This window comes from Scyliorhinus torazame, chromosome 3, assembly GCF_047496885.1.
Source record: "Scyliorhinus torazame isolate Kashiwa2021f chromosome 3, sScyTor2.1, whole genome shotgun sequence".
Classification (NCBI taxonomy): Eukaryota; Metazoa; Chordata; class Chondrichthyes; order Carcharhiniformes; family Scyliorhinidae; genus Scyliorhinus; species Scyliorhinus torazame.
Window position 1 is genome coordinate 225365798 of NC_092709.1, and position 27366 is coordinate 225393163.

The following is a 27366-nucleotide window of genomic DNA, read 5'->3' on the forward strand; positions in this document are numbered from 1 at the left end:
GCACTTCCTCCATAGCAAGAACATCCTTCCTCAGATAAGGAAACCAAAAATGCACACAATACTCCAGGTGTGGCCTCACCAATATCCTACAGAATTGCAGTAAAATATCCCTATTCCTATATTCAAATCCTCTCGCTTTACTGCCTGATGTACTTACTTTCAGCGACTGATGCATGAGGACACCAAGGTCTTACTGGGTATCAAACTCTCTCAATTTACACCCATTCAAATAATAATCTGCCTTCCTATTTTTGCTACTGAAGCAGATAACCTCACATTTATCCACATTATAAATGAAAATGAAATGAAAATTGCTTATTGTCACAAGTAGGCTTCAAATGAAGTTACTGTGAAAAGCCCCTAGTCGCCACAGTCCAGCGCCTGTTCAGGGAGGCTGGTACGGGAATTGAACCCGCGCTGCTGGCCTACCTTGGTCTGCTTTAAAAGCCAGTATTTAGCCCTGTGCTAAACCAGCCCCTAAGTGGGCGGCACGGTAGCATGGTGGTTAGCACTGTTGCTTCACAGCGCCAGGGATCCAGGTTCGATTCCAGGCTTGGGGCACTGTCTGTGCGGATTCTGCACGTTCTCCAAGTGTCTACGAAGGGCACGAATACTAATTTCCTTCAGCCCCTCACTATAATTTGCATTTCTCAGAACTTCCAGTAGTCTTCCTTTGTAAAGATAGAAGCAAAGTACGATTTTAGTTTCTGACCCATTTCTTTGTTCCCTGTTAAAAATTCTCCTGTTTCTGACTGAGGGGCGTACATTCATTTTTAATCTTTTTCTCTTTACATACCTATAGAAACTTTTACAGTCAGTTTTTGTTCCCCGCTAGCTTACTTTCATATTGTATTTTCCTCTTCTTAATCAATCCCTCAACACCACAGTAGTCCTCAACACCACTGTAGTCCTCAACACCACTGTAGTCCTCAACACCACAGTAGTCCTCAACACCACAGTAGTCCTCAATACCGGGGCCCCGCAAAGCTGCATACTTAGTCCCCTACTATACTCCCTATACACACACACAACTGTGTGGCAAAATTAGGTTCCAACTCCATCTACAAATTTGCTGATGGCAACTGTAGTGGACTGGATCTCAACAACGATGAGTCAGAATATAGAAGGGAGATAGAGAACCTAGTGGCATGGTGCAACAACAACAATCTCTCCCTCAATGTCAGCAAAGCTAAGGAGCTGGTCATCGACTTGAGGAAGCGAAGTGTCATACACACCCATGTATGCATCAATGGTGGAGTTGGCTGGCAGCTTCAAATTTCTAGGAGTACACATCACCAACAATCTGTCCTGGTCCACTCATGTTGATGCTATGACCAAGAGAGCACAACAATGCCCATACTTCCTCAGGAAACTAAGGAAATTTGGCATGTCCACTTTGAATCTTACCAATTTTTACAGGTGCACCATAGAAAGCATCCTACCTGGTTGCACCACAGCCTGGTATGGCAACTGCTCAGCTCAAGACCATACGAAACTACAGAGAGTCACGAACACAGCCCAGTCCATCACACAAACCCGCCTCCCATCCATTGACTCGGTCTACATCTCCCGCTGCCTCGGGAAAGCGGGCAGCAAAATCAAAGGGCCCTCCAATCTGGGTTATTCTCTCGTCCAACATCTTTCATTAGGCAGGAGATACAAAATAGACTCAAAATAATAGGCTGATAGACTCAAAAACAGCTTCTTCCCCCGTGCTACCAGACTCCCGAATGGCCCTCTCATGGACTAAACTGATCTCTCCACACATTTTCTCTACTGTGTAATATTACCCTCCATATGCTTTACCCGATGTCTATGTATTAACTTTGTGTATCTATTATGTGTCCTATGTTTTTCATACAAGGTACGATCTGACTGAACTGTACACAGAACAATACTTTTCACTGTACCTCGGTACACGTGACAATAAATCTAAGTCTAATGTTATTAAATCATTAGATCACTTATCTGACATCCTGTATCAGTTAGGCAGAAACTTCCTCCAATTAAATGTTGTGAAGACTAAAATAATTCGCCTGATCTTCAGTTTCCCAGGTTTGGGAGAGGTTGTATCCAGGGGGTACCCCAGAAGAAGACCTGGGGGAATTGCCTGGGAAGTTCAAACATCTAATGGACAATTACCGTGCACTGGGCTATCTGATAATCCATTCTTTAACTAAGACATTGGATGGCACTGACTCCCTCAGCAGAATAGCTACTGAGAAATGTTAGAAGGAATAGATTAAAACCAAACCCAAGTTCTGAATAACTATAGTGCTGACCAACACTGCTCCCTCCCCACCCCTCAATGATCAACCCAAACCCCCCCCCCCCGCCCCCCCCCCCCGACTATCCTCCACTGCCCCTCAATCCATCCTACACCCAACCATCATCTCATCCTATCACACCCTCGACCCCCGGATCCAGCCTACCCTGCCGACCCATGCTATCCGCTCCACCGACCATCCTAGCCCCTCACCCACTCCTCCCTGGCTTCTCAAAGTGGCTGGAATATTTAAACAAAGGCAACTAGTGCCATAAAATGATGATTTGACTCATTTCCCCCAAACATTGCTGCTCTGTGCTGAAGAGTACCAGAAGCCAGCATGTCTCACATTTGAGGAGGCCCCAGTAGAAAGGTTGAGCAAGAATTATTTAGCTTCCACCTCCCAACTCTGATAAATAAAAAGGAGCGGAGTGACTACTCAACTATGATTGCCACTCCTTGGAAGCTCTGGCCCACAGGTTTCAATCCCCTCTCCAAACTCTGTTCCCTAGCTACTGATTCCAAGCCTCTCCTTGGCAACAGTCGGAGCCCATAAACCAGTTTGATTATAATCATGGTGTGTCATCTTTGACCTCGAGATGAGCTCCTGTTGACGATCAGTAAGACCACCTATTTCCACCTCAGTAACAGTATCTGGTTTCACCCGTCTCAGCTTATTTGCAACAGTCATTTATGCCTTTAACAACTCTAAGCTTGACTATTTCAATGCACTTCTGGCCAGTCTCCCACATTCTATCCACCATAAACGTGAGATCATCTACTGCCCCTGTCTTAACTCGCACCCACTCCCATTCACCTGTACCCCTGGGCTCACTGACACATTTGCTTCAGGTCGAGGAACTCGTTGATTTTGAAATTCTCATTCTTGTTTTCAAATCCCTCCATTTCCTTACCAGGTGTCATCCACCCCCTTATCCCAATAATCTCCTGAGAAATATCCATCCTCATCTAATTTCAACCTCTGAGCATCCCTAATTTTAAAATTACTCAGCGATCAGTTATCCAGGCTCCATTCTGGAATATCCTCCCTAGGGCTCTCTGCCTCGCTTCGCACTTTCCTCCTTTAAGATAATCATTAAAACTTTGATGATCAAGCTTTTTAATGATCTGACCTAATGGACTCCCAACATGGGCATTTGAGTCGGGGTATTTCCCAGCTTTGTGCTTGTACCTCAGGAAAAACTGTCCCGAATGGCACAAACTTTCCCTCTGTTGGGGAGTGCGGGTGGCAGATGCGGGATGCAGTCCTGATGGCCACAGGAGCCGAGTGTCAAGGTGGGTTGTTTAAAAATAACACCGTAGTGTTCTCAGTCTTCGTCCCAGTTGTTTTCTTAAATATTATGGCCCCTAGCCCTCACTCCTCACCACCTACCCACTCTCCATACATGGCAACTCATGCATTATGTTCCCCATCCACTTCCAATCGCCTCTCATATCCTTCATGCCAACTTATGCCTCCCCACACTTTTCCTAATGGCTCCTTATAGGGCTTATGCCAACTTAGTGCCAAATCATGTGCCCTACGCACCACCTTTGCCCTTACACTCTCCATGCCAACTCACTTGGAATCCTTTGTAGGCAGACCTCAGGAGGCATGCGGAATCCAATATCCCTTCCAAAGAAGACTCAAAATGTTAACTCATTCTCTCTCTACCGGTGCTGCCAGACCCCACATCAAAAGATAGCGAATCCTTTAATTACCTCTGCGCTCTCAGTCCATGAACCAACCCCATATGAAGATAATTATCAGTTGTGGAAAGCAGTTAAGCAATAATAACGATAGCACTTAAGATGTCAACAAACAGATATTGAAGCAGGTTTTTTCCCCAACCGTCACAGATGCAGGCATGCAGATTTTCCTCAATTCTTACAGAGCTGACCATTAAATCAATTGATATCTTGACAGTTCTACAAACATTATTCACCTCTCCAAAGATTTATAACTTCCAGACTACGAGCTAAGGCCTTTGCTACAGTGAAATGGGGTGCTTGAACTCAGAACTTCAGCACTGAATTCAATTGACCCTGCTGAGCCATGTCCCGCCTCCCTTCCCCCATTAGCCCCCCACTTCCCATGTGTCCCATGAATATAGGATGTGTCAGGAATGGGGACATGACTTCCAAATCCAGGTCCCAACCACCAATTTTAAAGATCCCTGGAGTCACCATGAAAGTTCAGCCTAATAGCTCCTTATATGGCTTTGTATCACACTTTGCTTCAAAATGTTCCTGTCAAGTACATTGGGGTGTATTATTTGGGCGTTAAAGATAATATACAGATAAAAGTTGTCACTGTGGTACAATATGCATTTGCAGTCTCCAACTAAACATTAGACCAAGTAACAGTAAGGCATCGGTCATTTTAAAAACTTTTAATTAGTAAGGCTTTGTATTAAAGGTTTTCCCCTTATCTTTTGAAATATAAAACTTCAGAAATTAGTTCTAAACAGCGATTACAGCGGAAGTTATTATTTGCAAATATCTGAAGCTCTTACCTCCCAAGACTCTGAACAATCTCCTGCAGCTAGGTAATGGCCACTTCGCACAGCTTGCTTTTTGAAAGCTTTGTCTTCTGGCTAAATACTCCTCAGAGAATAAATGTTTCATCGTATTATTCAACTCTGTAAAGCAGAATAGAATAAAGGATATTAAAAGTTTCTGTTAATTAAGAGTTAGGTATGTGTAAATGTCAACCTCTGAAGTAGAGTCAGTGTTAATTAAAATGTCACACAGATTCCTCAGCCTCAATTATGCTGCTGTGGAGTGTTGCATGGTGAAGGGAAGCCATTTCCCGACTGATAGGAAGGGAAAATAAAAGGGAGCATCACTCTAGGCTATTCTCACAAAGTATTGACTAGCTTTGGAGGAATATTGTGGAAGAAAGAGGAAGGCTACTAAAATAGTTTACATTTCTTTTAGAGCTTCATCAATGACTTGGATAGTTAAAGCAGCCAGTAGCTGAGAAATATAGATTTCAAGTTCAATTTCTAGTTTATGTTCAGTTGCCGGATCACAACTGGGTGGTGGTTAAGTCACTACAGGTGGCCTCAGCACCCCAAGGTTCGAGGGGGAAATGCAGCCGTGTTTCACACTTCTTGTAACTATTCACTGACATCTGTTGAGAGTGAAAGTGAAATTAATATTCGAAGCAGACAGGACTAAGTTAGACTGGGATGCCCAGCCATGGTTAAGACGCCTGCTGAAATTCATTATCTAGGGTAATTCATGAATAATGGACAATTTGAAATGGTGAATGCGCAACTGTGCACAACTAGCAATCAAGTACTTCAAGAGGAGAAAAAAAGTAATGAACAGATTCTTCAATAATTAAATTAAATTATTTAATGGCTACTCTCAATAAAATAAAGTTAAAGTTCCTGTTTTTGTTTTGATTACCTTACATTGTCACTATCTAAACATAGATTATGAAATGTAGTTCTGTCATACCGGTTTCTCAGTGCTGAGACTACAGTTTTGCCTCCAAAATGCCATCCATACTTCAAGCACACACATTCATGCAAGAACTTCCTGGCCGTTCAAATGAGTGGAATATTCCAGTCCCACCAACGGCGCACCCCCGTCGCGGGTTTCACAGCGCGGAGGGGTGCATTCAATGGGAAATCCTATTGACAATGGCGGCACCAAAAGATCCTGCTTCCGACTAATGGTGGGCTGCCTTCACCATTGCGAAACAAGCAGTAGGTTGCGTGGAAAAGCCTATTCCCTGGAGTCAAATGCCATTTTGGCAAGTCTGTTAGCACATGCTCAGGGAGCAATTACAGGAAGTATGCAGAATAGGCAGATTCTGATGTTAATCTGCATGTAATGCTGATGTGAAGTCAATAAACACCTTGGCTTTGCTGCAAAAATTTCACTGAAGCCAAAACACTTTCTCTCCTAGACATGGATATATTAGTTTGCAATCATCACAAACTACAGAATGACAGGGAGAATAAGGAGAGGTGACATAAAACAGGTCAAGATGTTGGAAGTTGGGAAAAAGAGCTCTCACCTGGAGAGCACACCTCCCCAGAGTTCTCATGGAGTTTGTCTCCAGTGTGGAAGTGGAGGCCAAGGACTCCATAAAACCATCAACGCTTTCAGCTCTGTTGATAGCCATGGCCACTCCAATGAAGGTGAGCACCATCTCCTGGCATGAGGGCAAGGACTTGAAGCCAAGTCTGGCTCTAGCCGGTAAGGTGTTGCTACCTCAGGTTACGTGCCATCTTGTCTTGTAAAAGAGATGGAAGTGTGCCAGACTGCAGTTCAACGTTTTGAGTGATGTGGCTGCCATTGTTTAATGGTTGACAGTGTGCAAGCTGCAAAATGTGGGTGAGGTTTGCAGCACTGTGTGTGAGGGTGAGGTGAAGCTATGAAAATTAGCTACAGGTTGTAATTGATAGAGATTATGGGTAAGCGTGTGATGAAACAGCGTATTGAGCATTTTGTGAGATTAGTGGTGTAGTTGATAGAATATGATATTCAAATATGGACTTATAGACCTTGAACAACCATGTGAGGTCTTTGAAGAGGTTTGTAGCAGTGCTAACTGTGCGAGAGGTGAAACTATGAATGTTATGTATCTGTTGGTACAGCTAAAAACTGTCGGTAGGAGGGGAGGAGGACGTCTGGTGAACTGAGAATTTGAGGCTGCAGGTGCAGTAGGAGGGATATAGCATTTGAAGATTATTTCACTAGCCTTGACCATTGAGCTGGAGTCACTCAATTTATAGAATCACAGAATACCCACACAGTTCAGGAGGAGGATATTCGGCCCATCGGGTCTGCACCGACCCTCTAAAAATGTACCCTACCTAGACCCAAACCTCCACCCTATCCCCATAACCCTGAAACCCAATTAACCTTTGGACACGAAGAGGCAATTTAGCATGGTCAATCCACCTAACCTGCACATCTTTGGACTGTTGGAAGAAACCAGAGCACCCGGAGGAATCCCACGCAAACACATGGGGAGAATGTGCAAACTCCACATAGTCACCCAGGGTCGGAATCGACCCCGGGTCTCTGGCGCTGTGAAACAGCAGTGCTAAACACTGTGCCTCCATGCTTTACATCCAAGTCCTTGGGGCCACACTCCTAGCACTGACCGCTGGAGCTATCTGGCTTCCACTGCCTTTGCACAGTTTCTTTGAATTGCCTCATAGATCCTTGTAAATAGATTACCTCTTTCTGCCCATCCATCTCTTCTACCAAGGCCTCTAGTGCAGAATCACAGAACCTGGGTGCACTGCCTGTTGCACCATAATTCAGTACTCTTCGCACTCTTCTGCACCCAGTTCCAACACCTCCTCCAGCCATAACGCACCGTCACAATGTGTGCAGCATGGCTTTACGTAGCGTAGGCCACCTTTAAGTGGTACTAGCGTTGCACAGCTTTGGCTCCCTGAAGCATGCAACCATTCAGCAGTGCAGTTAATGCTGACTGCAAGCAATTATCATACACATTGAAGTTTGCATGCAGCCTACATAGGAGGCAACAGCGCAAGTTGTTTTATATGTTGCTATACCAGCCCTATTTAATTTTCAAGTCGTAGAATCATATAGTACAGGAGTAGACCATTTGGACTAAACTACCTGTGCCAGTTCTTTGAAGGGGCTATCTAATTAGTGCCAGTTCTTTGAAGGGGCTATCTAATTAGTCCCAGTTTCGCACTCTTTCCCCGAGCCATGCATTTTTTTTTCTTTCATTTGTATACACCGTGCACTTCTGAAAGTTACTACAGAATCTGCGCTCTTTCAAGCAGTGCATTCAGATCATAACAACTAGATTCGTAAAATAATTTGTCCTAATTTTCGGTGGTTCTTTTGCCAAATATCTTAAATGATAGTATTCTGGTTACTGACTTACCCTCCAGAGGAAACAATTTCTCCTTAGGTATGGTATTGCCTCAGAACCCATTACAATTTTGAACATCTCTATTACATTGCTCCTCAATCTCATGCCCATAAGGAGAACATGCCCATTTTCCCAAATCTCTTCACAGAGTAATCAGTTTCTTTAGTTTCTCTACATAACTGTGCCTCACACCCTTGGTTTAATCCTGGTCAATCACCTCTGGACCCTTTTCCAAGGCCTGGATATCCTTCTTAAAATGTGGTGCCCAGAACTGCACATAAAACTCTGGTTGAGGTCTGAGCAGTGATTATGCAGCCTCAGCACAATGTTATTGCTTTTGGACTATATACTTCTGCTTATAGAGTTCAGGATCCCATTTCTTTCTTTAAAAACAGCTTTGTGGTTCAGATGGGGAATTCTGGACAAGATGGAAGCTGCTGTTCTTCTCTCTATTTACAGGTTTATTTGTTGCCAACAGGTAAAGGGAGGGGGTAGGGGAGATGGGATAAGGGGGAGGGAAAAGGGAACGGTTTAATGAAAGTAAGAGAAAAAACTCTCAAATTAGAGAGGATTGTATTTTGTTTTTTTTTTGTAATTGATATATCCATATTGGAATAAAAATATTTCTAAAACAGAAACAGCTTCAGAATGATCCTTCCACTTTGTAGTTAAACTCCCACGTGTCTCTGTTCATGCACCTCCTTTACAGTTGTATCATTTAATTCATATTGCCTCTCCTCATACTCCTTCTCAAAGTACATTTAATTTCATACTTCTGTTGGCATGGCTTAGTGTATAATTGTTAAAACTGCCTGGTGTATAATTGTTAAAACGAACAAACAAAAACATACTCCCACCGACTCGTACTTCAGGTTATAATCAATCAGATATACATCTTTGCGGCACAAAGATTTTAAGATATGAACATGTCAAATGTTGAAATTTTCAAAATATCAAATTCAGATTTACTGTAGGAACTACTGTAATGTCACATACTAACTGCTTATAGGTTGTAGACTGAATAATATCACTAACTGAATATCAAATAGAACTCTTAACTCTAAGCCCCAGCGGGTATTTACATTATCATTGAAATGAATACTCAGACAATCATTTTTTTACTGCTTGAATTAGCTGTTGTCAATTACTAACTGGAAAAAACTGCAATTCCTCAATAGAGGTCATTTTGTGAATAGTTCAGCAGGCAATAAAGGCCGGTATTATCTGGCTGCTCACACCGGCAGGATTCTGGTCCTGCTGACGGTGCATCCTTGCCACGGGTTTCCCGGCAGCGAGAGATGCATTCAATGGGAAACCCTGTTGACAACAGCAGGACCAGAAATTCCTGCTGCCAGCAGGAATGGCAGGCAGCCTCCGCCACCACGAAACACGTGGTGGGTTGCACAGGAAATCCCCCGAAAGGTCAGTAGCAAAATATTAAATTTAAGTCGTTACCCATGGTATGATAAGGTGCACAAATTTAAGTTTTGGTAGACATTGGTTCTGAATAAATTATGTTTTTTGTGTGTTTAGTTTATAAAGGAAATTATTTGATTATATGCTAAAGTTTTTTTAAATAGATGCATTTGGATCAAATATTCCCCCAAAACACGATAAGGTTGAAAATCCTCATCTCCAATGGCAATACTGGGGTGCCAGATGTGTACAGGGGGCCCAGCTTTTTATAAATTACCCTGATGGTAGCGCTGGCCACAGATCCAATTACTTGCCAGTGTTGTTTCTTCTATCTCCACTGTTGGCAAGTGTCCAAGATACACCCATGGTAGCACAGGTGGCAGTCAATAGGGCAAGGTCAAATGATACAAACACCAACTCCAACAGAGTGTTCAGGGTTAAGAGCAGTGACAGTCCACTCTTCGCAGTGGATCAGGTCTGAGGATTTTCAGCCCCTATATCGATTCTATTTCATACATGTTCAGAAAAAGACAAGTTGATAGAATTTCTGTGGGGTTTCTCCCACGATTGGCAGAAAGGTATAAACACTTATTTGTGCCATTGGTGCTACTGACCTTCTGGCAAGAGTGTAATATTGACAAATCTGATTTGAAAAAATATTTATGAAAGTATTTAACTCACAGAAAACACTTCTCAGAATACTTCTATTTTATACCTGTTTGAAAAAAGACTCTTGTGATGGCAGTGCGACACAAAGGGCATGGTGTATTCGTAGGGTTGTCTTTTGCAAGAGTCCGAAGACAGGGCTCACAAAAGATATGATGACAAGGATAACACATATAGGGACTGAAAAAAATATCCAGACAAACAGCACAAATGTAGCCTTCCTTCTTCCACTTGATTTCATCTTCATCACCTGAAGTGGTCAGATTTGAACTGGAAGTCTGAAAGACAGAAAACCATTTTAAACACAATGTACAGAGATCTTTCTTTATACACTAAGAGCCATAAAAATAACGACTGAAAATAAGATCCCATATCAAGAGTGAGCTGAATAGCATGCAGCCCTACTGCATGCACAAGATACGGTTAGAAAAATTAGGCTGAAATTGTATCTCAATAATAATCTTTATTATTGACACAAATATGCTTGCATTAACACTGCAATGAAGTTACTGTGAAAAGCCCCTAGTCGCCACACTCCGGCACTTGTTCGGATACACAGAGGGCGAATTCAGAATGTCCAATCACCTAACAAGTACGTCTTTCAGGACTTGTGGGAGTAAACTGGAGCACCAGGAGGGAACCCACGCAGACACGGGGAGAACGTGCAAACTCAGCACAGACAGTGACCCAAGCTGGGAATCGAGCCCGGGTCCCTGGCGTTGTGAAGCAACAGTGCTAGCCATCGTGCTACCGTGCCGCCCACTTTGATTTACCGATTAAGAACCAGCAAGACAGCACACCCCTATCTAAAGGAGTGTGTGTTTATCAGGCGTATAAGACCAAACTCAGACCTGGCGTCATGGAAGATGCAGATGAGCACAGGGGAAGTAGTGCTGGCTCAACAATTTGAACTCTCCTGTCTGTGCCAAATTTAATGAATCAATGTCAACCTTGAAGTCACATGCACAACTTAAAACATTAAAATATGGTTCTGGGATCAGGCTCCCACCATATGCACCTTTTCTGGTTGAACAGATGCCTGTTTTCTTTGTGATATTGCCAATTGAAATAGATTTAAATGATTTCCTGTGGTGTTTTTGTGCAAAGAAAAAGTTGATATTTATTCTAGAAGAGTAATGGTAAAGAGTCAGAGGTACACCAGCTTTGATGGACTAGTCCACTCCTAAAGGCGAGCAGCATTATTTTTGGAAGCTAACTTTTTTAAAATTAAATTTAGAGTACCCAATTAATTTTTTCCAATTAAGGGACAATTTAGCATGGCCAATCATGGGCTGGATTCTCCGCAGCCCCGCGCCAAAATCGGGTTTGGCGTGTGGGCGAAGAATCAACTTTCACGCCCGGCGATTCTCCGGGACCCGAGAATGGAATTGGCGTGTTCGCAGAGTACTCCGCGCTGCTGGAGGGCCATTGCCAGAGGCCCGCCCAGCGATCCTCCGCTCCCAACCGGCCTTATTCCCGATGGCGTGGTTCTAACCACCTATTGCCATTCGGGAACCTCGCATGGCAGCTGTGGACTCAGTCCGCGGCCACCCTGGTGGTGGTGGTGGGGGGGGGGGGCGCCTTATGGGCAGCCTTGGAAAGGTTAGGCCGGTCGGATCTTCGGGCGCACGGCCGATTTGGGGGGGGGGGGCCCTACATTTTCCAGCTGCCTCCGCGGTCCGAGCCCGCCATAGCGCTCAGCGCGGCCACTGGAGGCCGCCGCAGGGCGCATGCGCGGACTAGAAGCCGGAAGTGAGGGGGCCCGTATCCGCAGCTAAAGCTGCCTGAATCACTTTGGGTCCCTGCTAGCCCCTGTAGGTAAGTGAATTGACTAATCGTTTTTATTGGAAACTCGGGAGTGAAACCCCAGCATTTTTACACCGGCGTGGAGAGTGTCCCATTTTGGGAGAATCCAGCCCCATATCTTCAATAACCTGCTCACTGACACTCAGATTGGTTCCGCTAGGGTCACTCAGCTCCTGCCCTCATTGCAGCCTTGGTTCAAACATGGAAAGAAAAGCTGAACTCCAGAAGTGAGGTGAGAGTGACTGCCCTTGGCATCAAGGATCCCCAGCAAAACTGGAGTCAATGGTAATCAGGGGATAACTCTCCACTGGTTGGAGTTATACCCAGCACAAAGGAAGATAGTTCTGGTTGTTGGAGGTCAGTCATCTCAGTTCTAGGACATCACTGCAGGGATAGTGTCCTCTGCTCAAACATCTTCAGCTACTTCATCAATGACCTTCCTTCCAACAGAAGGTCAGATGTGGGGATGTTCGCTGATGATGGCACAATGTTTAGCATCATTCATGACTCCTCAGATACTGAAGCAGTCCATGTGCAAATGCAGTAAAACCTGGAAAATACTCAGGCTTGGGCTGAAATAACATTCGGCCACACAACCGCCAGGCAATGACCATCTCCATTAAGAGAGAATCAAACCATCACCTCTTGATATTCAATGATATTACCATCACGAATTCCCCACTATCAACATCCTGGGGGTTACCATTGACCAGAAACTGAACTGGACTAGCCATATAAATACTGTGCCTACAAGAAAAGGTCAGAGGCTAAAAGTCCTGTGGCGACTCACTCAACTCCTAACTCCCCAAAGCCTGTCCACTACCTACAAGGCACAAATCAGGAATGTGATGGAATACTCCCCACTTGCCTGGATAAATGCAGCTCCAACAATCAAAAAACTCAACACCATTCAGAACAAACTAGGCCACTTGATTGGCACCACTTCCACAAACATTCACTACCTCCACCACCTACACATAGGAGCAGCAGTGTGCACATAGAAAACATAGAAAATAGGAGCAGGAGGCCTTTCAGCCCTTCGAGCTTCCTGTACCATTCATTATGATCATAGCTGATCATCCATCTCCATAGCCAATTCCCATCCTCCGTTCCCATATCCTTTGATCCTCTTCACCCTAAGTGCTATATCTAATTGCTTCTTGAAAATATACACTGTTTTTGCCTCAACTACTTCCTGTGGTAACAAATTCTCCAAGATGCACTTCTGGAACTCACCAAGGCCCCTTAGGGAACATCTTCTAAACCCACTGCTACTAACACCTGGAAGGACAAGGGCAGCAAATACCTGGAATACCACCACCTGGAGGCCCCTTTCAAAGCACTCACCCTCCGTACTTGGAAATATATCGCCGTTCCTTCACGGTCATTGGCTCAAAATCCTGGTACCCCCCCCACCCCCATCACCTTCCCAAAGGCAATTAAGGATGGGCAACAAATGCTGGCCGAGCCAGCAAAGCCCACATCCCATAAAAAATGAATTAAAAGAATTACACTATTCAGCTTGGAATATGATTATGCTAAATTTTGCATTCTTGCTTTAGATGAACTATTATTTATAAACTGTTAAGCACACTTTAGGACAACTAATTGCCACCTCTCAGACAGTTAACTAAGAGCCCCAGATTAAATAAAGTATATCACAATACAGTTGTTTCAGCATGGGGTTCAAATTAAATTGGACAAGATGAAATGAAAAATGAAAATCGCTTATTGTCACAAGTAGGCTTCAATGAAGTTACTGTGAAAAGCCCCTAGTCGCCACATTCCGGCGCCTGTTCGGGGAGGCTGTTACGGGAAGATGACAATCACCCTAAATGAAATGAGTTTTGGTGATCCGTTATTAGTTCCCAGAAGACATGAATCTGCAACTGAAACACACTTCCATGGCATGAATTAACAATGAGCTACAGGAAGGTTACATGGTGCATTGTGCTAAATGTAAATGCTCTTTTATAGTGCTCTTGCAGTGGGGTTGAGGTTCATGCACACAGAGGGATGGGAATGTTCAGTAACAAAAAATTGAAAGTACCAAGAGATAAAAGACACTCTTTACTTATTGCTTTCTGGATCTCCAGCCTATTAATTTGTAATTAATGAAATCTGTCAGCAAATTTAACAATAGTCTTAAGCTACTCATTAAAATAATCAAGTAATTTCATAGTAATGTTGTTAACACGTTTATTGTGAATACTGAATAACCCATAAGAGTATTAAGTGATACTGATATGACATCAATTCTCTTCAAGTCTTTATTGAGAGAGTTTGTATTAAACTTAATACACATTACATTTCAGTTTGATACTGGCACGAGAAGTTTGGTGGAGAATTATGTGAAGCCACAAGTAAATGTATAAAAATAAGGTATTGGAGTTATGAAGCTAGCACTCCCATTCTTTGTAAAATTTCATTTTCAAGATTTGCTTTTATCAAAAGTGTGTTAAAAGTAGGGTCATATCGACATAAATCTCTATATAACACAATTTACTTTCCATTAGCATTCCTTGTCCAAATTTGGTTAAAAATACTTCTGTTTGTGCCAACCCAGGTGCTCCCAATACAGAAAATTTCTAATGAGGTATCATTAACACTGTGAGATATCTACACTGTTGTCTTCCTGCCCCATCAATAAAATTGTACTGTGCTATTCTAGGAATTCATCGCAGTATGGTTGTTATTTCCATGTGTATATATCAGCTCCGAACTGCCAAGTTGTTTCATATATTTTACAGTTTTCTCTCCTTTGTTAATCTCTATGCCTAAATTCGGTTTATTTTAGGTGATTTAAAAAAAAAAAATCTTAAATGGGATTCACTGTTATTAACTTGAAGGGAATACCAGTTTGCAACAAAAACAACAATGCATAGAAAAGGGGGCAGATTCTCTTGTAAAGTTTTATGAAGCACTGATGAGAAATTACTATAAAAGCAGGTGAATACTTAACGCCATTTCCTTCTCGGTTACAGAGCACAGAAAATAATCTTTTCAAAATGAATGGTTTAACATTTATGATAAAGCAGCAGACAGCAATTTCAAATAAATCGGTTAAGCATTTACATCCTAGGATTCCTCAAAATAATCAACCTCATTTATTCAATGCTTATCTGCAGTGTGAATCAAAGTTAGTACAGTTGCTGTATGATGTAAACCACATTTGTAATATTGTGTGGTCTGGTGACCAGATACAAAGATAGGATACACCTGAAAGAATAGAGGCAGGCAGCAAAGTCATGCTCAATGTTATATTTTATTACAAAGGATGAGAAAATTATACCAGTTATTTGGGAAAAAAGTCTTCAAAGTGATCTTACTGAAGTTTTCAAGATCAGGAAAGAGATGATGTGGAGATGCTGGCGTTGGACTGGGATGGGCACAGTAAGAAGTCTGACAACACCAGGTTAAAGTCCAACAGGTTTGTTTCAAATCACTTGTTTTCGGAGCGCAGCTCCTTCCTCAGGTGAAAGAGGAAAGAGATGGACAAAGCTTTCTCGGCAAATTGGTGACCAATGCTAAAGGTTCTTACAGCATGGAGCAGGCCACATTGTGGGTATTTTAGTGGAAGTCAGGAATAACTTTTTTTTTTAAACATAAAAAGATTTGTGCGAGACAGCGTTTTTATTCCAATTTGCTTTATTACTTTAAACATCGGAGTACACAAACATTGATTTTAGCAACACAGAATCAGGTCTTTAGTTAGCTTACATTACATGATTTAGCATGTGTACTCAGGTACATCATAGCACATGTAGCATTTACTGAGCTCACTCTCCATAATGAGATCTCAGGATCTCACTCAAAATCCAGTATGACTATAACATATTATACCAAGACTGTCCAACCCGTGGGCCAGATTGTGGCCCAGGAAGCCATTCTATGTAGTACGCTGTTCAAAATTTCAGTAAGACAGGTCAATGAAATTGGAGACTCTGCATGCTGCTTCTGTCCCAATCACAGGCCTTAATTCTACTGGAGTCTATCAGCAGCAAATGTGGGAAAAAACAGTTGATTGGATGAGCAGCGATCACTGGTGGCTGAGAGTGTGCTGAAAAGAGAGGCAGCAGAGCCCGGGAAAAGAGACAGCAGGGCACAGGGCCTGGGGGAAGAGGTGGCTCTGGTGGCTGAGAGAATGCTGGAAAGAGGCAGCAGAGCCTGGGAAAAACAGATAGCAGGGCGCTGCAGGGCCTGGGGAAGCGGCGATGCTATGCGGCCCATGGGAAAAGAAGGCACTGAGAGGTCCGGGGATAAGAAGACGCTGTGGGGCCCATGGATTTGAGAGAGGCTGCCAAGCCAGGGGGGTAAGGGAGAGATGCCACGCAACTTAGTTGGACGGTGAAGAAACTCACTACTGGGGGAGTGTGTGTGAGGGAGAGAGCATGTGCATGAGCGAGGGAGTGAGCATGTGTGTAAGAAGTGGCAAGTGGGAGGAAGAGAGAGAGGGGGGGGGGGGAAAGAGAGGGGGGGAAAAGAGAGGGGGGGGGGAAAGAGAGGGGGGGGGGAAAGAGAGGGGGGGGAAAGAGAGGGGGGGGAAAGAGAGGGGGGGGAAAGAGAGGGGGGGGAAAGAGAGGGGGGGGGAAAGAGAGGGGGGGGGAAAGAGAGGGGGGGGGAAGAGAGAGGGGGGGAAGAGAGGGGGGGGGAAGAGAGGGGGGGAAGAGAGGGGGGGAAGAGAGGGGGGAAGAGAGGGGGGGAAGAGAGGGGGGGAAGAGAGGGGGGGAAAGAGAGGGGGGGAAGAGAGGGGGGGGAAGAGAAGGGGGGGAAGAGAGGGGGGGGAAGAGAGGGGGGGAAGAGAGGGGGGGAAAGAGAGGGGGGTGAGGAGAGGGGGGGGAAAGAGAGGGGGGGAAGGGAGGGGGGGGAAGAGAGGGAGGGAGAAAGTGAGTGTGCATGCATGTGTGAGGGGTTAGAGTTCATGTGTGCAAGAGAGTTGGTGTGTGTGTGTGGGCAAGGGTGAGTGAGTAAACACCCCGAGACTGAAAGTGAGCCAGACACACACATTGTCACCATCTCATATTCTAACAGTTATTTTTATTAATTACTTTTTAAATGATCAATTTATTGCTGTGACATTGCTATATTTTTGCTCAGCAAGTTGTTTCTTTTCTTCTTACTCAATTTTTTAAAAATTCATATAAATTTCCAGACTCTGCTTATCAGCCCCTTGAGAGAAAAAATGGAAATGTGCCCCCCCCCAAGGAAGGAAAGAGGTTGGACAAGCTCGTCTTACACCAATTCTGTATTTCATGGATCGTATCACTAAGTGACAATACACCAAAACACGCACAAGTATCAAAATAACAACATGGAGCCAGAATGATATACTCCACCTATCCCAATCTTTCATAATCATTATGTTATCATGGTTCTATGCTCCACTTACACACTTCCGATCAATATCACTATGAATGCATTGACCAGCCCAACATCTCCCAATTATAAAGTTATTCCTTTAATTCTTTATCCTTGCCATTGGATAGTGTGAAATCACAATCTCACAGGCTACACAGCCATGGGAAAGTTGCTAAGACTAGACTGCTGACATCCCCAGGTATACAAAGCTAGGTCAATAAGACATTCCAGAGAAGTACACTGCCACATTTTGAGCGCATTTTAATGGTTAAGTGCATCTTTTTTACTGCTGGTAAAGAGTCTTGTGGGAAGAAGGTCCAATGACAATGGGGTAGCCAAAAATGGAGTACGGTGAAATTCTGTCCTTTGCTTTTTCCCCAGCAAGCCCACCTCTCAGAATTTTCGAGGGAGTCCAGGAACCCCTCAGGCATGTCCTGAAGTCATAGAATCATAGAATTTACAGTGCAGGTGGTGGTAATTCGGCCCATCAGGTCTGCACCAGCCCTTGAAAAGAACACCCTATCCAAGCTCACACCTCCACCCTATCCCTGTAACCCAGTAACCCCACCCAACCTTTTTAGACACTAAGGGCAATTTAGCATAGCCAATCCACCTAACCTGCACATCTTTGGACTGTGGGAGGAAACCGAAGCACCTGGAGGAAACCCACGCAGACACGGGGAGAAGGTGCAAACACTGCACGGACAACAGCTCAAGTTGGGAATCGAATCTGGGACCCCTGGAGCTGTGAAGCAACAACCACTGTAATGTTGGGATTGGGGCAATGGGCCTTAATGGGCAGCAAATGGGCTTGGCCCTTTTCATCAGAATTTAGTATGGTAGCAATGAAGTGGTAGAAAACAGTAGAGGTGCACTCTCATTCCTAACCTCAGAGCTCTGGGTAAGATATTTCATTCTCAATATATGTACCTCCAAACTTACTAATATTTGCCAAGTCTTACTCTCTGTTCATTGCTCCTTCTCCCTATAACTTGCTCAAGTCCTGCAGCCTATGCCTAAGAAGGTTAATCTCTCCCAACTTGCTAATTATCCATTTAATGTTGTTACATCATTACTTTCAAAAGTTCTGGAAGTTACTACTTGCCATCATCCTGAAAGTTTACTAATCTATTGATGAGCTTGCTTGCATCTCCCAGCTTCAAACACTTCGGTGTCTGTTGTCATTGCTTGAACATCTTTAAATCATTTGACAGAATCAGCATCCGTGCACTTCTAAACAATACATCATAGCTACATTTACTAGTGTATATATCAAATTGCATCACCTGTTCTTTAGTTCATTCATTTGCCACTAATTTTGCCCCGTTTCATTATCTTCCATTTTCACATCAACGTTTACCTATCCTCAATCAACTTAAGCTTTTTTGCTGATTAGACACTTTACATTCATAACTTTATTCTGATCACACAAATCAAGTGTATGCAACTTTCATCTATCTTGCAACCCAGTGGATGGATTACTAGATTTTATTTCCTCCATGCCTTGAAGTGGAGTAATGAAAAACTTGTTTCTCCATATCTCTTGCAAGTATAAACCATTATCACTGACACATCCAGTGGTGACATGTAGATGGAGGTCGCACATTGTGTGGCTCCTGCTAGAGTTTCTAGTTTTTGGTCCTTTATGCCCAGCTTTTGGGGGATTTAAAAAAAAATGATTAGGTGCTGGAAGGTCTGAGGAGGTTGTGGAATGTCGAGGTTCCAGAGGAAGAATCAGGGGAGGAAGGGGCCAAGCGAAAGTCCGTCGGCGAGTGTGGTTGTGAGTCCAACAGGAGGAAAGATGGCAGGTGCTGGTTTGTCGGGAGGAGCCACTCCCATTACCATGGAAAAGCTGCCCGAAGTGGTGTCGGGGGGAGGAGGAGAGGGGTTGGGCGGCTGTTCTCCAAGCACTTCGACATGCATTGGAAAGGGATGATGACCTCGCTCAAGGAGTGGGTAGACGAGACACTTGGCCCAATAAAGGCAGCATTGACTAAGACATTGAGGGAGGTGCAGGAGCAAGGTGAGGTGTTGAAGATGTTGGGGGGAGGCATTGTCTTAGCACAGCGACCAGTTCACCTCGATGGATGGGGAGCTGCGGAGGATGGTGGAGCAGCGGAGGACCTGGAGAACAGCTCACGAAGGTAGAATTTGAGGATCGAGTGATTGCTTGAGGGGGTGGAGGGCCGGAGGACTTTGCGGAGATGTTCACTAAGTTGACGGAGGAGGAGGAGGTCCCCTCCCTTTACGAGTTGGACAGGGCACATCAATTGCTCCGGCCGAAGCCAAAGATGAATGAAGCGCCGAGGGCTGTGATCGTCTGTTTCCACAGCTACCAGGTGAAGGAGAAAGCCTTGTGATGGGTGAAGCCGAATCGAGAGGTGAAGTGGGAAGGTCCTGGTATTCGAATATACCAAGATCTTATGGCGGAGCTGGAGAGTAGACGGGCGGTCTTCAGTCGTGTGAAGGAGGCATAGTATAGTAGCAACATGAGGTTTGGAGTAGTCTACCAGGCAAAGCTGAAGGTGTCTCACAATTTAAAGGACTTTTATTTTGAGATGGCGGAGGTGTCCATGAAGGCTAAAGGATCAGGACAGAGATGTGTTTGGACTTTGATGATGTTGACCATGATCTTTTTTCTTTTCTTCTTTTTTTGATGCATCTCCCCTCTCATTTTTTATTTATTTGAGGGTTGTTATTTATTGTTTGGCTGGGAGTTTCCGTGTTCTTCTGAGTTGGGTTTGTGGGTTATGGGGTGGGGAGTTTGGAAAGTTTGGGCATAGGGGAAATGGGAGTTGGTTGTTTCTGTGTGGTGGATGGGGCTCTGACAGTGGCCACTTTGCTAGCAAACACAGGTTGGCTAGTGAACGGGGGCAAGGTGGGGGGAGGGGCCATGGTAGTTGGATCCTGTATGGACAGGATTCGATTGGCCTGGGTGAAGTGTTTTTGAGAGGAAGTGATTGGGGGAATTCAGGGAACGGGGGGCAGGGGCATGATGGGGACGAGGGTTAGGGTTGGGCTCCGCTTGCTGGGCGGAACTTGAAGTAGTGAATGTGGCATCTAGGAGGGGGGAGGGGGGGCTGGTGAGAGACAACTGGTCAAGGTGGTGACGTGGAATGTGTTTGAGCTGGGGGGGGGCGGTGAAGAGAGCGAGAGGTTTCTCTCACTTGATGAGTTTGACAGCTGATGTGGAGCTGTTGTGGGAGACCCATCTGAGGGTGCAGGTCCAGATGAGGCTGAGGAAGAGCTGGATGAGCCAGGAGTTTCACTCGAGCTTTGACAGCAGGACACAGGGATAGCGATTTTGGTGGGCAAGAGGTTGCGGTTCCAGATGGAGCAGATGGTGGCGGATCAGGGATTAGGTATGAGATAGTAACGGGTGCATTAGAGGGAAAGTTAGTGGTGCTGGTTGGCGTATATGCCCCAAATTGGAAAGATGTTGGGTTTGTGTAGAAAACACATGCCGCCATTCCGAATTTGGATACTCACGAGTTGATATTGGGGGGGGGGGAACTAGAGCATAGTTTTGGTGCCGAAGATGGGTAGGTCCCAGCCTCGTTCGCTGACCTCATCGGAGGGGGGTGGAGTAGCATTGGCTGAGTGGGTTTATGTGGGAGATGGGAGGTGTAGAATCGTGGAGGTTCCTACATCCGCAGGACAGGGAATACTCATTCTTTTCGGCTGTGCACAAGGTGTACTCGAGGATAGACATTTTTGTAAATGGAAAGGCGCTGTTAGCTTGGGCGAGGAAGGCAGAGTATTCAACGATTATGATCTCGGACCACGGTCCACGTTGGTGGACGTGGTCCTGGAGAAGAAGCCGGTGGGGAGATTGGATGTGGTACTGTTAGTGGACCCAAATTTTGATACTAAAATGGGGATGGTGATCGAAGTTTATGTGGGGTTTAATCATAGTAGGGAGGTTTCACTGTCAGTTGTATGGGAAGCGTTGAAGGCGGTGTTGAGGGGTGAGGTTATTTTGTTTAAGGCGCAGGTGGATAGGGAGGTGAAGGAGGAATGGCAATGGTTGATCGAGGAGATTTTGTAAGTAGATGGGAGGCATGGGGAGGACCCAGATCCAGGTCTTCTGGTGAGGAGAAAGGAGCTACAGGTTTGATCTTCTGTCTACGGGAAGGTGGTTTGGCAGCTGAGAAGGGCAAGGGGGTCCTTTATAAGCATGGTGAGAATGCCGGCTGCATGTTGGCAGGCCAGCTCTGCAGGCAAGCAGCGGCGAAGGAGATAGTTCGGGTCAGAGATGGGGCGGGTGAGCTGGTGGTGGCGCCGGAGCAGGTGAACAAGGCTTTTGAAGGGTTTTATAACGATCTGTTTAGGTCAGCGCCACCGGAAGATGCGTCAGATATGAAGGAGGTTTTGAGGCGGTTGGAGAGCCCAGATGTAGGCGAGGAGGAGAGGGCGGGATTGGAGGAGCCAGTGGGAGTGGAACAAGTGCAGGTAACGATAAGTAAGATGCAGATGGGTAAGGAACCGGGGCTGGATGGATTTTCCTTGGAATTTTATAAAAAGTTTAAGGAAAGGTTGGCGCCGCAGTTGGTAGAACTCGGAGGACGCAATGGTTAGGGGGGGATCTTACCGGAAATGATGGGTCAATCATCCATTTCGTTGTTGCTTAAAAAGGATAAGGATCCGGTAGAATGTGGGTCATATAGGCCCATATCTCTGTTGAATGTGAATTCCAAGATACTGGCGAAGGTGTTGGCATTGAGGTTGAAGGAGTGCCTTCCGAACGTGATTGGGGAGGATTCCTGTCTGTGCAGAGTCTGCACGTTCTCCCAGTGTGTGCGTGGGTTTCCTCCGGGTGCTCCGGTTTCCTCCCACAGTCCAAAGATGTGCAGATTAGGTGGATTGGCCATGCTAAATTGCCCTTAGTGTCCAAAATTTCCCTTAGTGTTGGGTGGGGTTACTGGGTTATGGGGATAGGGTAGAGGTGTGGGCTTCGGTAGGGTACTCTTTCCAAGAGCCAGTGTAGACTCGATGGGCCGAATTGCCTCCTTCTGCCTCCTTCTGCACTGTACCTTCTATGATTCAAACGGAGTTTGTTGTGGCTCGGCAGTTGTCGTCGAATGTGCGCCGACTGCTAAATGTGGTGTTTTCTCCGACAGAAGGGAGTTGGGGTTGGTGTGGGATGCAGAAGAGGCGGTTGGTGTGGGATGCAGAAGAGGCGTTTGATGGGGTGGATTGGAGCTTTCTGTTTGCAGTGTTGGAGAAGTTTGGGATTTGGCCCAAGTTTGTGGCATGGGAAAAAATTGTTGTATGAGGATCCGACGCCTTGTGTGCGAACAAATTATTTGAATTCGGGATACTTTCCGCTGCATCGAGGAACGAGCAGGGATGCCCTAGTCCTGCCTTCTGTTTGCGCTGCCGATAGAGCCCTTGGCCATTTCTCTGGAGCCAGGTCCCCTGGGAGCCATATTCGGGATGTCGAACCTACCGGTGTTGCAGACAGGATTGGGGCAGATGTTTTAACCTTTGCCTCGTTGATCGCTCGCAAGTGGGTTCTGTTGGGGTGGAGGTCAGCTTCTCCACCCTGTGCCTTGGTGTGGCTGGGGGAACTAACGGAATTCTTACATCTTGAGGTGAAATTTGCCCTAAGGGGGGCAGATAAGGAGCTTCACAAGACATGGGGCTTGTTTATTTTGCATTTCAGAGAGCTAGTTACTATCAACTGTTGGGGAGGGGGGGGGGACGGTGCAGTTGGTGCAGGGTTTCTTGAATTTAGGGATATCATGTTTTTGTCTGGTTTCGTTTTGTAAATGTTAAAATGCTAAACATTTGAATTAAACTTAATTTAAAAGAAACTATTATCACTTATCTTTAATGGCTCCAGCCTTCATTTTGCTTTATTTATCAACATCCTTGTTTCACCATTTCCTCCATCCTCAAATGGAATGATCACATCTCATCTATTACCAAAAGCTACTTCAAAATGATTTAGTTCCCTATAAAAGAACAATTCTGTTTATCATTTGAATATAGCTCCATTCTCGCATCTCTTGCACTCTGTTAATCAGGATCAATTTTCATTTAATCTTTACTTCCCAATCTATCTTATTTTTTTTATTTTTTTGCTGTTCTGCACTATGGGTCTTTTTCCTTCACTTGGATTTCATAATAAACATGATTGTGTATTTTGCATATTTGCACTTATTGTCTCTTTAACTTAAAATTAATGTATCCAACATTTTACAGCAATGGCAGGAAGGCGCCATCAGATTTTAAGTTATTGTCTCATGGATACTATATCATGGGCATTAAGTGATATTAAATTTGCAATAATGCTTTCAGTTGGTACATTATGTTGTATTAACAACAAAAGATTCCTGACATTTATATAATCTCTTTCACATCCATTCGTGATTTTACAAGAGTTTTGATGATATCAAGTAGCGAATGCAATGGAACAGGGGTGCTGAAGGCATGAGTGAAGAGATAGATTTTGAGAAGGTTTTTAGGAATGGGTGGCAAGACAGAAGGGTTTAGCCAGAGAGTTTCAGAATACAGCAGCATTTGCTGAGAACTGGGTTTGTAATTGTGGAGGGAAATAAAAGTTGGCAGAGCAGATGGTGCATGCTGAGGACAAGTCATTTCATGTACTGTCACAGACCTTGAAGGCCTGGAGCAACGCAAGTGAAAAATTACATTTTCTAATGTTGGTTGCAGAAACAAGCTGTGCAACTGAAGATGTGTCTGCCGGAAATCAGGGGAAAATGGTGCACACTGTTGGATGGAGGAGGCACCAAATCTTGGTGCAGCAAATGTTGCTTAAGGGAGAATACTCTTCAAAGTATAAGAAGCATCAAGACTATGGGGAAATTAACTTGCTGGTAGCAGGTCCCACCAATGCAAGCAGTACTGTACAGAAGGTGTGTCTTTGTGTCATGAGAATGTCACTTTAAGAAATGTTTGTCTGCTCATGTTACTGCAGTGATGTCAGAGTGTGGATGGAGCTGAGCTCTGGCTCTGCCTTTTAGTTTCACTATGAGAAAAGCTTGGGTGTGTGTGTTTTTTTGGTTAGTGTTTGAGCTGCAATCAGCCACAGAACCGGTCATGTTGTTCCCTCTGCCATGTAAAGACTATCTCGATCATTTGGTGAATTCAAAGTGATAACTGTTCTCAGTAGTGAATTTAAACTTGATGTGCTTCTGTTAAAAGGTTTTTTTTTTCATGTCTTATGGATGTTAAAAGGAAAGTTTAAGGATTACTTAGTGTTGTATTCTTTGGGGGTTGTATTTGAATTGATGGTTGCTAAGATGTTCACTGTATGTTTTAAAAAGGTTAACTTGAGTTCATAGAATAAACATTGTTTTGGTTAAAAAAATACTTTTCGATCTCTGCTGTACCACACCTGTAGAGTGGGCCGTGTGCTCCCCATACCACAATCTATTAAATGTTGTGGGTCAGGGACTTCCGGTTGCGGCGATGCGGAGCTAAGCTGCACGTTTCGGCAGCTCCCGCGACAACGGACTTTCGGGATCTCCACAGGAGCCCTAACGGAACTTTTTTTGAATTGATCCCGTGTGGGAAGGTGCAGTAACGTCCCCCTTTACGATATATGGCCGAGATCAGCGGTGGAGCGGTGAAAAAGGAGGCTCTGGTGCAGCGGCAAAATAGAGGGGGAAAAAGCAAGATGGCGGAGGGCAGAGAGCAAGCAGCATGGGGGCCGGACCAGCAGGTGTTCCTTAAGCGCTGTGTGGAGGAGCTGAAAAAGGAGGTGCTTGCGCCAATGCTGTTGGCGATCGAGGGGCTGAAGGAGACCCAGAAGACCCAGGCGGTGGAGCTTCGTGAGGTGAAAGATAAAATGAATGACAACGAGGGCGAGATCCTGGGCCTGGCGGTAAAAATGGAGGTGTACGAGGCGGTGCACAGGAGGTGGGCCGAGAGAATTGAGGTCCTGGAGAACAGGTCGAGGAGGAAGAACCTCCGGATTCTGGGTCTTCCCGAAGGAGTGGAGGGAGCCGATGCCGGGGCGTATGTGAGTACGATGCTCCATGCGTTGATGGGAGCGGAGGTCTCTCCGACCCCCCTGGAGCTGGAAGGGGCTCACCGGGTCCTGGCGAGGAGACCCAAGGCTGACGAGCCGCCAAGGGCGATAGTGGTAAGGTTCCATCGCTTCGCGGACAAAGAAAGTGTGCTGAGATGGGCCAAGGTGTGGAGCAGCAGATGGGAGAACGCGGTGATCCGAGTTTACCAGGATTGGAGTGCGGAGGTGGCAAGGAGGAGAGCTGGCTTCAATCGGGCCAAGGCGGTGCTGCATAAAAAAAGTCAGGTTCGGCATGCTGCAGCCTGCGCGACTGTGGGTCACTTATCAGGACCGACACCATTATTTTGAAATGCCAGAAGAGGCTTGGACCTTTATTCAGACGGAAAAACGACACCAACTGAGGGGATGTGGTTGTGGGGGGAGATGTTGGTTGTATATGGGGTTGTAAATATGGGTAAAGAATAATTCACGGGTGGGATGATGGATGGGGATGTGGGTAGAGTTCTGGTTCAAATTCCTAAAATTTCCCTTTTTTTTCTTTTCTGTAGACGAGATGATGATGATGGGGAATGTGGGCGTCGGTGCTGGAGTGAGGTGAGACTCGGGGATGAGGGATCTGGGATAATGGCTGCAACAGGAGCTGCGCCACAAGGGGCGGGGCTGGTTCAGGAAAGCGAGGTATTTTCCCGGCTCCAATAGCGGGGGGGGGGGGGGGGAGGCAAGGAGGAGGAGAGACTCCCACACGGGGGAGATCAACGGGAAGGTGGGGAAGCCGGGGTCAGCAGAAGTCAGCTGACTCTCGGAAGTAATATGGGGGGAGCAAAAGAGCTAGATGTGGATCTAGCAGGGGGGGGGGGGGGGGGATTCTAGGGTTGCTGCTGCACTGTCCGAGGGGGAACTGAAAATAGAAGAGGTGGCCGGGGTCCCCGCCTGGGGGACTGTAGGGTGCGGGAGGCGCGAGCACGGGACTGGCCTAAGATAGGAGATGGCTAGTCGGCGGGGGGGGAGAGGGGGTAACCCCCCAATCCGGCTGGTCACGTGGAATGTGAGAGGCCTAAATGGGCCGGTTAAGAGGGCTCGAGTGTTCGCGCACCTAAAGGGACTGAAGGCAGACGTGGTCATGCTTCAGGAGACACAGGCAGACCAAGTCAGGTTAAGGAAGGAATGGGTGGGACAGGTGTTCCATTCGGGGCTGGATGCGAAGAATAGAGGGGTGGCAATACTGGTGGGAAAGTGGGTGTCGTTTGAGGCCAAGAACACAGTAGCGGATAAGGGAGGCCGATACGTGATGGTGAGTGGTAGGTTGCAGGGGACGGAGGTGGTACTGGTGAATGTATATGCCCCGAACTGGGACGATGCTGGATTCACGAAACGGATGTTGGAGCGTTTTCCAGACCTGGAGGTAGGGAGCTTGATAATGGGTGGGGTTTTTAACACGGTGCTGGACCCAGCATTAGATCGCTCCAAATCTAGGACGGGGAAGAGGTCGGCTGCGGCCAAGGTGCTTAGGGGATTTATGGACCAGATTTGGGGGGGGGGGGGGGGGAAAGAGAGAAGAGTAGATCCGTGGAGATTTGCCAGGCCTTTGGCCAGAGAATTTTCTTTTTTCTCCCACGTACATAAGGCCTACTCCCGGATAGATTTTTTTGTTCTGGGCAGGGCATTGATCCCGAAAGTGGAGGGAACGGAGTATTCGATCATAGCCATTTCAGACCATGCCCCGCAGCACGGTAGCATTGTGGATAGCACAATTGCTTCACAGCTCCAGGGTCCCAGGTTCGATTCCAGCTTGGGACACTGTCTGTGCGGAGTCTGCACATCCTCCCAGTGTGTGCGTGGGTTTCCTCCGGGTGCTCCGGTTTCCTCCTACAGTCCAAAGATGTGCAGGTTAGGTGGATTGGCCATGATAAATTGCCCTTAGTGTCCAAAATTGCCCTTAGTGTTGGGTGGGGTTACTGGGTTATGGGGATAGGGTGG

At 45.6% G+C, this 27366-nt stretch overlaps 1 protein-coding gene across 10 annotated transcripts in view; it reads right to left on the reverse strand.

The window, feature by feature from the left end:
- Positions 1-27366, reverse strand: part of rnf180a (ring finger protein 180a) — a 216935-nt gene that overhangs the window by 18904 nt on the left and 170665 nt on the right. For all 10 annotated transcript variants that reach the window (XM_072496955.1, XM_072496956.1, XM_072496954.1 and 7 more), the window contains 2 exons: positions 10276-10504; positions 4783-4908 (listed from right to left, as the gene is read on the reverse strand). In XM_072496955.1, coding sequence (XP_072353056.1) covers positions 4783-4908; positions 10276-10504 — 355 coding nt within the window. The remainder of the gene's footprint in view (positions 1-4782; positions 4909-10275; positions 10505-27366) is intronic.